General features: G+C 38.2%; 1 protein-coding gene across 1 annotated transcript in view; it reads left to right on the top strand.

Moving 5' to 3' along the window:
- The window catches only part of CHD7 (chromodomain helicase DNA binding protein 7), a 183,734-nt gene extending 171,799 nt beyond the window's left edge, over window positions 1-11,935 (top strand). The window contains exons 28-39 of the mRNA XM_045004672.1: window positions 173-245; window positions 494-551; window positions 1,708-1,936; window positions 2,099-2,307; window positions 2,492-3,169; window positions 3,945-4,105; window positions 5,977-6,204; window positions 6,429-6,872; window positions 7,490-7,711; window positions 8,139-8,279; window positions 8,984-9,088; window positions 10,027-11,935. Of these exons, the coding sequence (XP_044860607.1) occupies window positions 173-245; window positions 494-551; window positions 1,708-1,936; window positions 2,099-2,307; window positions 2,492-3,169; window positions 3,945-4,105; window positions 5,977-6,204; window positions 6,429-6,872; window positions 7,490-7,711; window positions 8,139-8,279; window positions 8,984-9,088; window positions 10,027-10,959 (3,481 nt within the window). The 3' untranslated portion in view covers window positions 10,960-11,935. The remainder of the gene's footprint in view (window positions 1-172; window positions 246-493; window positions 552-1,707; window positions 1,937-2,098; window positions 2,308-2,491; window positions 3,170-3,944; window positions 4,106-5,976; window positions 6,205-6,428; window positions 6,873-7,489; window positions 7,712-8,138; window positions 8,280-8,983; window positions 9,089-10,026) is intronic.
- Window positions 11,936-12,380: the final 445 nt, after the last annotated feature.

Raw genomic sequence — 12,380 nt, 5'->3', positions numbered from 1 at the left:
AGGTGAACTTGACATATTTGTGTATTAATACATCACAAACGGATGCTTGTTTTTTTCACACTTCTGTTTTTGTCACTTGTTCTTTGAGACATATAACATCAGTAATATGGGTTGTTTTGAGAAAAATACTTCTGTTCTGATAACTATTTTTATCATTTTAAATTTTGTGTAGAGGAGAGTTTGACAGAGAAGATGAAGATCCAGAATATAAACCAACCAGAATTCCTTTTAAGGATGAAATTGATGTAAGAACCTCAATGTAGTAATGCAGATGTGTAATGTTGACATTCAGTGCCTATGTTAATGTTCTTAGAATGTTGTTTAATTATAAAAGTTCACAAGCCACCAGATAAAACACATTTGTGACAATCATACCTTGCTGCTAGTGTTTGGGGGTTTTTGTTTGTTTGTTTTTGGAAGATTGCCCTTTTTCCTCTAAAAGATAAAGCACAACTGAAACCTAAAACTAAAGTAACTCTTGTCTTCCCCAAAGGAATTTGCAAACTCACCTCCAGAAGATAAAGAAGAATCCATAGAGAGCCACACGACAAGTAAGGGTTTGTGAAAGTGAAAAGGGAGGGGCTAATACATTTAATTATTATCCATATTAATACCCATACTTAAGATACTAGCTTAGTCCTTTAGGACAAATCGATGTTAAAACTTTTTAGTGCTTAGAAGAGCCAAATCTTTCAGAGTCTTAAGTCAGGGATTCTCAAATTTCATTGCACCGTGACCCCCTTCTGACAACAAAAATTACTTCACAATCCCAGGAGCGGGGACTGAAGCCTGAGCCTGCCCGAGCCTCACTGCACCGGCTGGGGGACCAAAGCCCGAGCCCCACCACTCTGGGCAGGGAGGGCCAAAGCTGAAGCTCAAGGGCTTCAGCCCCAGGCAGGGGCCATGCAGCCTGAGCCCCGTCATCCAGGGCTGAAGCCCTCGGGCTTTGGCTTTGGCCGTGGGCAGCGGGGCTTGGGCTTCAGGCCTGGGCCTGAGCAAGTCTAAATCAGCTCTGATGACCCCATTCAATGGGGTCATGACCCCCTTTGGGTTCCCAACGCACAGATTGAGAACGGATGTCTTAGATCTTAATTCTTAGCTACTTGTGAACAACCCCGCTTTATTATGTGTCTTGTTCAGTTTCTGATTACACAGTGGGGTTTATGGGATGGTAAAACTCTACATATTTAAGATATGAAAGTCTAGCCATTGATATTTTTCCAGTGGATAATATTGAAATCATTTAAAATATGTTTCTCAGTAGTGAGGAAGCTTGCCAAGTGTAAGAGTAAAAAATAATAAGATGGGAAATGGTAAATGTGTTTCCTCATAAGGGACTGAATAATTTTAGTACATATGTTTAGAGATCTATCGCGTTAACTTTACTCTATAATGCAAATCTCCTGATGTCACAAAACAAGTCAATAAGGAAGGTGCATGTGATAGAAATATTAGGAATAAGAGGAAGGCAGTTGGCTATACGTAAGTATTTGTCAAATTTATGTAACTTTCTGAGGTAGGTTTTTTACTAATCCTATCCATTCCTCCCTTTCAAACAAAAATAGTTATTCCCAATTTTTATTTATTTCACTTCTAGAGTAATGAAGTATACTTTCACCTTACAAAATTAGAATCCTGTGTAGTCAAAAAGACTTTGAAATGCCTAATGTTATCCTTACAATACACAAATATTTTTCTATTCTCTAGGCAAGCACAGTGAAAGCAATGCTGAGTTAGGCCAACTCTACTGGCCCACCACTTCAACCCTGACTACCCGTCTGCGTCGCCTCATTACTGCCTATCAGCGCAGTTACAAAAGGCAACAAATGAGGCAAGAGGCACTAATGAAGACGGACCGACGGAGACGTCGGCCTAGGGAGGAAGTGAGAGCACTAGAAGCAGAAAGAGAAGCTATAATAACTGAAAAACGTCAAAAGTGAGTTTAAGATTTCTTCCCCCAAATGCCAATGGCAGATATCTATGAAAATGTATGTTGCCATCACTTCAGTTTTGCTTTGGATTAATAGGTAACATTTGGGGTCTTCCGGTGCAGTAAGTCAGGCCTTGTTCTAACCATTCTTAATTTTTTGCACTCTAGATGGACAAGAAGAGAAGAAGCAGATTTTTATCGTGTTGTATCTACTTTTGGGATTATTTTTGACCCTATGAAACAACAATTTGACTGGAACCAGTTCAGAGCTTTTGCTAGGCTTGATAAGAAGTCCGATGAAAGTTTGGAGAAGTACTTTAATTGTTTTGTGACTATGTGCAGGCGGGTATGCCGAATGCCTGCCAAACCAGATGAAGGTAAGTTTATAATAATAAAAATCCACACGAATAATTTACTCTGTTTAAAATCAAGAGACTAATCCTGTTGAAACATGATTTGATAACAAAACATAGTAATTACAAATTTTGTAATTTTTCAATCTTTAAAAACCAACTTTTATATTCAATCAGGTTAAACAATGAAAATCCAATTTTGTTACAGAACCACCTGATCTTTCCACCATGATTGAGCCAATCACAGAGGAGCGTGCTTCTAGGACTTTATATCGCATAGAACTGTTACGGAAAATCCGTGAGCAGGTTCTCCATCACCCTCAGTTGGGGGAGAGGCTAAAATTGTGCCAGCCAAGCTTGGATCTGCCAGAGTGGTGGGAGTGTGGTAAACATGACAAAGACTTACTGATTGGTGCTGCTAAACATGGAGTCAGTAGGACAGATTATCACATCCTGAATGACCCTGAACTCTCTTTTCTTGATGCCCACAGAAATTTTGCTCAAAACAGAGGGGCAGGTAATGCAAGTAGTGTGTCTTCACTAAACCCACTGGGTGCTGGCTGCAGTCATACGCCCCCTATTGTTCCATCCACACCAGTACAAGACGACAAGGCTACAGAACAAGCTGAGTCTAAAGTTGAGGGGTCTGAAAATTCAGCAGCCAAAGAAAAGTCTGATATTAAAGAGGAGACAGATATTGCAGAAAAAGGCATTAAGCAGGAATGTGATGCTGAGGCTGAGCCTGGACCTGTTAAATGTGAAAGGAAAGCTATAGAAATGAGTACAGATGTAGATCCAAAATCTATTTCTGAAAAAGGTTCAGAAGAGGACGAAGAGGAGAAACTTGATGATGATGACAAATCAGAAGAGTCCTCCCAACCTGAAGGTAATGCATACAGAAATGATTTGACTAACAGAGAAAAGCCATGAAGCTAATGTTAAAAGTTGTGCCAGCTGATAGTTGGCAGCCAAGGAGCCATTATGGCAACTGAGGATTGGACAGATACATCTGCTCCCCAGCCACTCTCCTTAGGCCAATGGCCCAGATAGGGTGGTGTAAGAGCAGCTACAACAGCGCTGTTTCACCTGGGGATTCCCCCACAGCAAGTCAATATTAAGATAGCGAATTGAGCCAATAATATAGGCCCTTGGCACCATCAGAGCGCACAGAGGCTGTAGAAGGGCCAAGGATATGCCCCAACAATTATTCAATAAGTATCTAAATTACAAGCATTACTGTGCCTCAGGATTATCAATCTTACTTTTTAGTTATTGTTTTAAAATATTTCAGTAGAAAGCTGAAATCCTTCTCTGAAAGGGTTAACAAAATAGTATACTAAATTCCCCTTTTTTCACCCTGAAATGCCAATAGTTTGACTGCTGCAAGGTTTCGGTCAATGTTTTATAGCAGAAGAATTTAAGTTAGTGGTTTTCTTCATTAGGATATGGAAAGCTCCTCTGGAAAAATAATAATGTTTATACCAAATGTTACTCAACTCTGAAGCTACAGCATGACTAATCCACATTACAAAAAGACCAAAATTGTACTTAGGTACTTTTTTTTTTTTTTTTCTCCTCTACGTTCCACATTTCAACCAAAGATTTTGAGTTAGGATGATTGGTCTGTTTGTAGCTAATGCCTGGTGATTGTTATTCCTCAGCAGGAACAGTTTCTCAGGGTAAGAATTTTGATGAAGAAAGCAATGCATCTATGAGCACTGCAAGGGATGAAACCCGTGATGGGTTCTATTTGGAAGATGGAGATCCTTCAGTCGCTCAGTTGCTTCATGAGAGAACATTTGCCTTTTCTTTCTGGCCTAAGGTTGGTTCACGATTGACCAGTACCTTTCTCAGTATGAATAGAACATGGAAAAATTCCTGCTTTTATTTCATTAATGGTCTTTCAGTTTTGCAGATTGTATGTTTCTCTAATGTTCAAAACACATTTTATTAATGGTCTAATAGAGACCTAGGAAGTTTATGAAATAAGGTTGTAAATTTCAATTTCTTTGAGAGTAGGCAGAGAAAAAAGTAGGAATTACATTACATTCTTTGGTATAGACAGACTGGTGTAATGCATTATTTTTCTTGCAAACTATATATTCTTATGTCAACAGAATCACACTTTTGTTGATAGAAGCAAATTTATTACCTTGATTTATGGGTTTCATCTGCAGAGGTGCCTACAATGTTAAGAGCAGAGGTTTGGAAGATCACCATTTATGTTGGGGGTGAGGAGATTGTAGAGAGAGCATACTAATGACCTACTTGTTCCAAGCCATTATATAATGTTGACAGATGTAATTGTATTAAGGTTTCCTGTAAACATAAGCAGCAACTGCAGATGAAGTTTTGTCCTGTATTTTATTTTTGTAACAATGCAGATAATTATTTAATAGGAAACATCTATAAAACAGTGATTTTGTGATAAATCCTTATAAATTTGTTTCCTGGTTTTGCAAAGAGGGTAGGGAGAGAAATAAAGTAGTAATAGTCTTAAGCTTACTAATCACCATAACAGGGCCATCTGGTTTAGAAAAAAAATCTTGCTCTAATAGGCTTATTCCTGGGGAAAGCAAGCAGTCTGCTGCAGCTGCTGAGACTTGCTAGTGGCTTTTGCAGCGTTCTGCTGTTCAGGAAGCTAAAGGATGATTCTATTCCCTAATCAGCAGTATTTTTCATATACAGATGCCCCCCGACATACGCAATCGTTCCGTTCTGGAAAGCCTTACGTAACTCGAATTTTGCATAAGTGGGAAATGTACACCCGTACGTTACGCAAAAATGTCCGCAACTCGAAAATCCTATTTCTGGCTTATGGAACTTTTTCCATAAGTGCGAATTTGCGTAAGTCAGGTCATGCGTAACCCGGGGAGCGCCTGTAGTGTGTTTCAGTATATTTCAAGCAAGCTAGAATACAAAATCATTGAATACTGACATGGAAAAATCAAGTGATCCTTCTTTTTCTTTTCATAAAGTCATTTTAGGAAACATTCAAAATGCTAAAATCAGCTATTGCTAGATTCAGAAAGTTTCACCAAAGGAGTTTAAAGGTTCATAGTAACAAATGCTTTTAATCTGTGTAAATTCTGTCTAAGTAAACTAAACTGTAATTAGAATTTTTTTTAATGTACATGCTTCAATGAAATTTGAAGTGATAATGGGTGTGGAATGAAAATTGACATTCATTAGATGTCCCTAGGTTGGTGCCCGTTTCATAATGTTGAACTTTATTAATAGTGACGCTAATGAGGAACCACTTCCTGGGACAGAATTGCAGAATCAAGCCTGTTGGATATGAAATACCATAGCTTTAAGATACTGATGGCAGATATTTTAATTCTCCTGTCCAAACTGATGATTTTGCTGAACTGAAGTTCAGCATTATGTAAACAATAGTGAGTGCTTTGTAAATGTCAACTAGTGTAATATTTCTTTATAGAAAACAAGTTCTCCCAACATGTTAGTTTTAAATGATGAAAAGTAACTTCATCTCTCTCCACCATAATTCTCTGTATGTGAACTGTTTAGAACAACTGGTTTATTTTCTGGTCTGTAAGCATTCTGTTAGATAGTTTTCCTTGTATTTCTCAAGTCTTGCAGGCTATTAAACTGTGCAGTTGTGCTCAGTCTGACTGAGTTTAAATGGCTACTTTTGCACCAAAGGTTCATTATGTACTTTCCTTTATGCAGGACCGAGTAATGATCAACCGATTAGACAACATCTGCGAAGCAGTGCTAAAAGGGAAGTGGCCAGTAAATAGGCGCCAGATGTTTGATTTCCAGGGGCTCATACCTGGGTATACTCCAACAGCTGTGGACAGCCCTCTACAGAAAAGGAGCTTTGCAGAGCTCTCCATGGTTGGTCAAGCCAGCATCAGTGGCAGTGAAGATATCACTGCTTCTCCTCAGTTATCAAAGGCAAGTTGAATCTTTCTGGTTACATTATAGAAAAAGGAACCTCATTTTGCATGTTAAGTAACCAGGGGTGGGGGAGATGAAAAGGAAAAATAGGCTGCTTTAAACTGCTTTGCTGAATAAAATGAGACCTTTCTGTCTTATGGTCAAGTGAAACATCAGGTTTTTTTCCCCTAAAATTCAGTACAGCTTTGTTAGTAATTAGAAATGCTCATTTTTTTTATTAGGAAGATGCACTCAATTTATCAGTCCCACGTCAGCGGAGGAGGAGACGGAGAAAGATTGAAATTGAGGCTGAGAGAGCGGCCAAGAGGAGAAATCTTATGGAAATGGTTGCCCAGTTACGAGAGTCTCAGGTGGTCTCAGAAAATGGACAAGAAAAAGTTGTAGATTTATCAAAGGCCTCACGAGAGGCAACAAGTTCTACCTCAAATTTTTCATCTGTTACTTCTAAGTTTATCTTGCCTAATGTCTCCACACCAGTGTCTGATGCCTTTAAAACTCAAATGGAGCTGCTGCAAGCAGGTCTTTCACGCACACCCACAAGGCATCTACTAAATGGTTCTTTAATAGATGGAGAACCGCCCATGAAGAGGAGGAGAGGAAGGAGGAAAAATGTAGAAGGGCTTGATCTATTGTTTATGAGCAACAAACGGACATCGCTGACTGTTGTAAGAGAGCAATTTTTTTTGTTTTTTCCTTTGTATCTATTACTCTAGGTATCTGAGTTTGAAGTGCTATTGTAGTCTAAGTGACTGTGTAGAAATTTCTTCTTTTTACTAAGTCCATCAGCTCCTTGTTCATATTCAGAGCTATATTTTCTTCAATTATTGACCAAAATGTTATGCATTTCAAATTAAGCACTTTTAACGGTGACAAATGACAACTTTGTTGTGTGATATACACCTCTTAAATAGTAATCACAAACTTCACTCTTCACAAAAACCTTACAGATGTACTAACAAAATGGAATTCCAGTTTGAGGTTTTACTGAATACTAATTATGGAGGAAAGATCAGGGGACTCTGCGTTGGGAACAGCTAGAAAATAGCCTCAGAACTGGCTTTTTGGGCTATAATGTGCTCTTGTAAAATATCATTAAACTTCCCAAATGTCCATAATGTAACAATATTGCTTTATATGGTAAAATTTATTCAAACAACTTTAATAGTCTAGGGAGATTCCCTGATGGGTAAGCTGTGATTTTAGCTAGTCATTTTGGGAAATCACTTCTCCCAGATAATATTCCTTAGAGGTGAAAATTCATACCAGCATCAATTTTTTGCAGGAGGATGCAGAAGTGACCAAAGTATTTGAAGACGATATGGAGACCCCACCAGCAAGGAACATTCCATCTCCTGGACAACTGGACCCAGACACTCGGATCCCTGTAATTAACTTAGAGGATGGGACCAGGCTGGTGGGAGAGGATGCTCCTAAAAACAAGGATTTAATTGAATGGCTTAAATCGCATCCTACCTATACTGTTGATATGCCAAGTTATGTACCAGTAAGTAGATGTTGCATATAAAACTATAGCTTATATCAAATTAGTGTGGCCTTAAGGCTCAAAGAAATTGAAATACCAGGCATACTCATTTAGTGTCTAATCCTATGTCCTATTGAAGTCAGTTGTAGTTTTCCCCTAAACTTCAATGGAAATAGGACCCATAGGTTGCCAGAATGTTATTTTAACTTCATTTTTATATTTAAATTGAACAGCGATGTGTGTATTGGAAAATATACATCAAATTGTGCAGAATGTTTGTTTCCCTCTGGCAAAAATGAGAAGATTTCTGAGAAAAATTTTAAAGCAAGGAATTTGGCTATATACAGTCTTAAAAACTTTTATTGCAATGAGTTGATTGAAGGTTTATTTCTTTTGACCAGAAAATAGAAAAACCTAACACAATATATTTTTTGTTTTTTCCTTTTAGAAGAGTGCAGATGTGCTGTTTTCCCCATTTCAGAAGCCGAAGCAAAAAAGACACAGATGTCGAAACCCTAATAAATTGGATATAAACACCTTAACAGGAGAAGAGAGGGTACCTGTTGTAAATAAACGAAATGGAAAGAAGGTAAAACTTAGACTAGTCCTCTCCTCTGCTAGAGCTGTTTCAGAGCATCTCTGGCACCCAGGAAGCAAGTCTTTCATGCCAAGATGATTTAGGGTTTAATCCTGAGAGGCTGAATTAGGGGGCCTGCAGCCCCCCGATTTATAGCCCTTTTAGCTAGTGGGTGAATAATTTGCTGAACAATTTGACTTTTTTTGTCAGATTTTTTAAATAAAATATATAACAAACTTCAAATTATTGACTCTGCTTGAGTCACAAATATTAGTTCAAAAATATTCAGTCTCCCAACTGGTATCTAAGGGCTTGTCTATACAGACAGTTAGTGCGCACCATGCTAGAGCACTATAGATTTACACACAAGCTTGCCCCGCATGAAGTTTCAGCATAGACATGACCTAAGATGGACAGTATCTCTTAAAAACAAGAAGGAATCCGGTGGCACCTTAAAGACTAACAGATTTGTTAGAGCATACGCATTCATGGGTAAAAAAACAAATCTGTTAGTCTTTAAGGTGCCACCGGACTCCTCGTTATTTTTGTGGACAACAGACTAACATGGCTGCCCCTCTGATACTTAATATCCCTTAATCACCTCTGAATTGCACTACTAAAAGCCACTATAACCTTTTAGAAAATAAAAGTAATCTTCTGCATATGAAATGTGTGCATTGTTTCATTCTTTAAGAGTAATTAATGTCTTTAATTAGATGGGTGGAGCTATGGCCCCTCCAATGAAGGACCTACCAAGGTGGTTGGAAGAAAATCCTGAATTTGCTGTTGCTCCAGACTGGACTGATATTGTTAAGCAGTCTGTAAGTATAAGGCTCAGTTGTTCCATTTAAAGTTTATTTGCAAAAAAAAAATTAACACTGTATACATTTCCCCCACATAAGCAGACTGTTAGGCCTTTAGCCTGTAGCTTGTTTTGAACTAAGGAAATATTAGTGGCAGGATGGGGTTATCCGACATTTGGGAGAGGATGATAGAAATGTGCAATGGGATTGCAGTAGATAGCCACTAGTGCACAATCTTAAACATTTATTATACATTAAGGTTTTTTCATAGTCATATAAATATGAGTGACTGCTAAATACAAATACTCATTCACTAATTGAATATTAATCAAATAGTCACATCCATATAAGAAATGGATTCTCTAATTGAAGGATATTGGTATCAACCAGCATCCAGGGGTTAACTTTTCCAGCTTTTCATTTTAAAAGATCCGTCTGAAGCAGAAGCAAGCAACACTGCAAATACTCATTTATTCTGTGAAAGTGTAGGATAATGCCCAGCTGATAAACAGTAGTTCAGTAGAAATAGAAAAACCATGACCAGCGTGTAATTGCAGTGTTTTCATCGTATTTTAATTGAATTTGGTGAGCAGTCTGTGAAATATGTGTTTCACAGCTCTGATTCTATTCAGCATGTTTTGTCCCATCGTTGTGATTATATGTATAAAATTAGCATTTTTTGCTGTTCACTTTGTTCCATTTCCTATGCTTTCTGCCAGCTCCAACATTCATGTTAGTCTCTCTCCATTTGTCATTTACCAATTTTGAGATTTTTTTTTTTTTTTACCACCACCAACATGGAAGAATGCAGAATGATTGTGTAACAATTCTTCTCTCACACATGACCCATTAAACATATACTCTGAGTATTGAACACTGACAGGGCATAATCAACTGTTCCGATTTAAAACTGAAAGTATATTGATAAAGAATCTTTTTTTCACCTCTTTGTTCAGGGTTTTGTTCCAGAGTCCATGTTTGACCGTCTTCTCACAGGCCCAGTTGTGAGAGAGGAAGGAGCAAGCAGAAGAGGAAGAAGGCCAAAAAGTGAAATTGCCAAAGCAGCTGCAGCAGCTGCCGCTGTAGCTTCAACTTCGGGAATCAACCCACTGCTAATGAACAGTCTATTTGCTGGAATGGACCTCACAAGCCTTCAGAATCTACAGAATCTACAGTCTCTCCAGCTTGCCGGCCTCATGGGCTTCCCTCCAGGACTAGCAACAGCTGCGGCTGCTGGAGGTGATTCTAAAAATCCAGCTGCCATGCTGCCTCTGATGTTGCCAGGTATGGCAGGGTTACCCAACATGTTTGGACTGGGTGGATTGTTGAATAACCCAATAACAGCTGCTCCTGGAAACACCACTCCTGCTTCCAGTCAAGGAGAAACTGAAGATGGCACTTCAAAATCAGAAGAGAAGAAAAATGAGAACGAAGAGGAGAACAAAGATGCTGAGAAAAGCACAGACGTTTCTGCTACTGACTCTGCAAATGGATCTGTCAGTGCTGCTACTGCCGCCGCCGCCACCAGCAACAACACTGGATTGCCCACAAACCCTCTGGCCTTCAATCCTTTCCTATTGTCCACCATGGCTCCTGGCCTGTTCTATCCATCTATGTTTCTACCTCCAGGACTGGGAGGATTGACACTGCCTGGTTTCCCAGGATTAGCCGGACTTCAGAATGCAGTGGGCTCCAATGAAGAAAAGGCTACTGACAAAACTGAAGGGGCTGCATTTAAAGAAGAGGAGAATTTAGAAGGCAGTGATGCAGAGGAGAGCCTTGATAAAACTGCAGATTCCTCCGTTTTAGAAGATGAAATAGCACAGGGTGAAGAATTAGACTCGCTTGATGGGGGGGATGAAATAGAAAACAATGAAAATGATGAATAACCAGTACCAATTACAGTTAAAGTGTTTTAAACTTTTGACAAGTGGTAGTCCTACTGTTTACACTCACAGTTAATGTCCATACTTAGTTTTTATAAGCTGTTCTGTAACATAGTGTAGCAAAAAAAAAAAAGTTTCAAGTCATGTTATACAGATGTGTCAAAAGGTATCTTGGTCATTAAGTATTGTGCAGTGCATTATTTATTATCCCTAGGAGAGATGAAATTTGAGAGGTGATCATGTCTTTTTAAGGAAATTGACATAATGCTCTGCTTTTTTTTCTTTTGGTACCATTGGTATTATTATAAAAGCAGCAATTTGTAATCAAGTGGCACTAATAGAAGGAAGTGCTGCTTAAAGGAAGTATGAAGTTATATATTTAATTTTTTTATTTTTTATTTTTAATTTTTGCTGTGAAGGTCAAGATGAAATTTACCATACATATCATACTTGCGCATCATTTTGACTGTATGGGAGTTCATACACTCGCGCGTGCACACACCCACACACACACTCTTTCTGACAATCTCCATGATAGTGTGAATGTCTCTGTCTTGAGACACAGCAATAATAAGGCAGCTGTTGAATGTGAAGAGTACCTTTTGGAAATTAACCCACTGAGAAGGTTCTTACAGGATAAAACTACAGTTTAATCGTCTCGTGATCTTGTAATGCACTGGTATAAACAAAAAAAAAAAAGAAAGAGAAAAAAAATAAAGAAAATCAGGTACCTTTTTTAAATTAAAGGACTTTGTTACTTTAGCCACAAAGCTAAACAGCATTACCTCAACTCTAAACTAGCCTTGAAGTTTACAGACATGACTTTGTAAATGTATTGTTTTCTTTGTTGTGATGTCTTTTTATTTTTTTCTTTGGGAACTGCTATCATGTAAGATAAGATGTAAATTGCTGCCAACTGTAGTAATGATGCTTTTAATAAAAGTGACCCATGATATGCAGAGCTGTAATTATAGAATGTAGTGTTTAGAGAAATGGCAAATGGTGTCTCTCTCTCTCTCTCTCTCTGTATGTGTGTGTATATGTGTATATATATATATATATAGGTGTGGAGGTTTTGGTTTTTTGGGGGGATGGGGGTGTATTCACAGTAGAAGCAAAATACATCATTGTGGTCATTTGTACAGTTCCTTGCTATATCCTCTCTTACTAGATTAACTGTTAGTAATATGTCGAACTGATTGTCTTCAGGAGACTAAGCACGACGAAAAATCTTGAATTACCTTCACATTATTCCACTCTAACTCACTCCACAGAAAAACACACAAAAACCCTGCATTACTCCCTCAAAAGGGCATGTGAGAATACTTTAAAATGTGTTCAGCATGTGATAATGTGGTACACTAAAGAACAAAAGGGCAAAAGAAAAATGAGGCTTTAATAGGCACAATATCTAGGTCATTTAT

Source organism: Mauremys mutica, chromosome 2, assembly GCF_020497125.1.
Source record: "Mauremys mutica isolate MM-2020 ecotype Southern chromosome 2, ASM2049712v1, whole genome shotgun sequence".
NCBI classification, from domain to species: domain Eukaryota; kingdom Metazoa; phylum Chordata; order Testudines; family Geoemydidae; genus Mauremys; species Mauremys mutica.
This window is presented reverse-complemented; position numbering and strand designations above follow the sequence as displayed.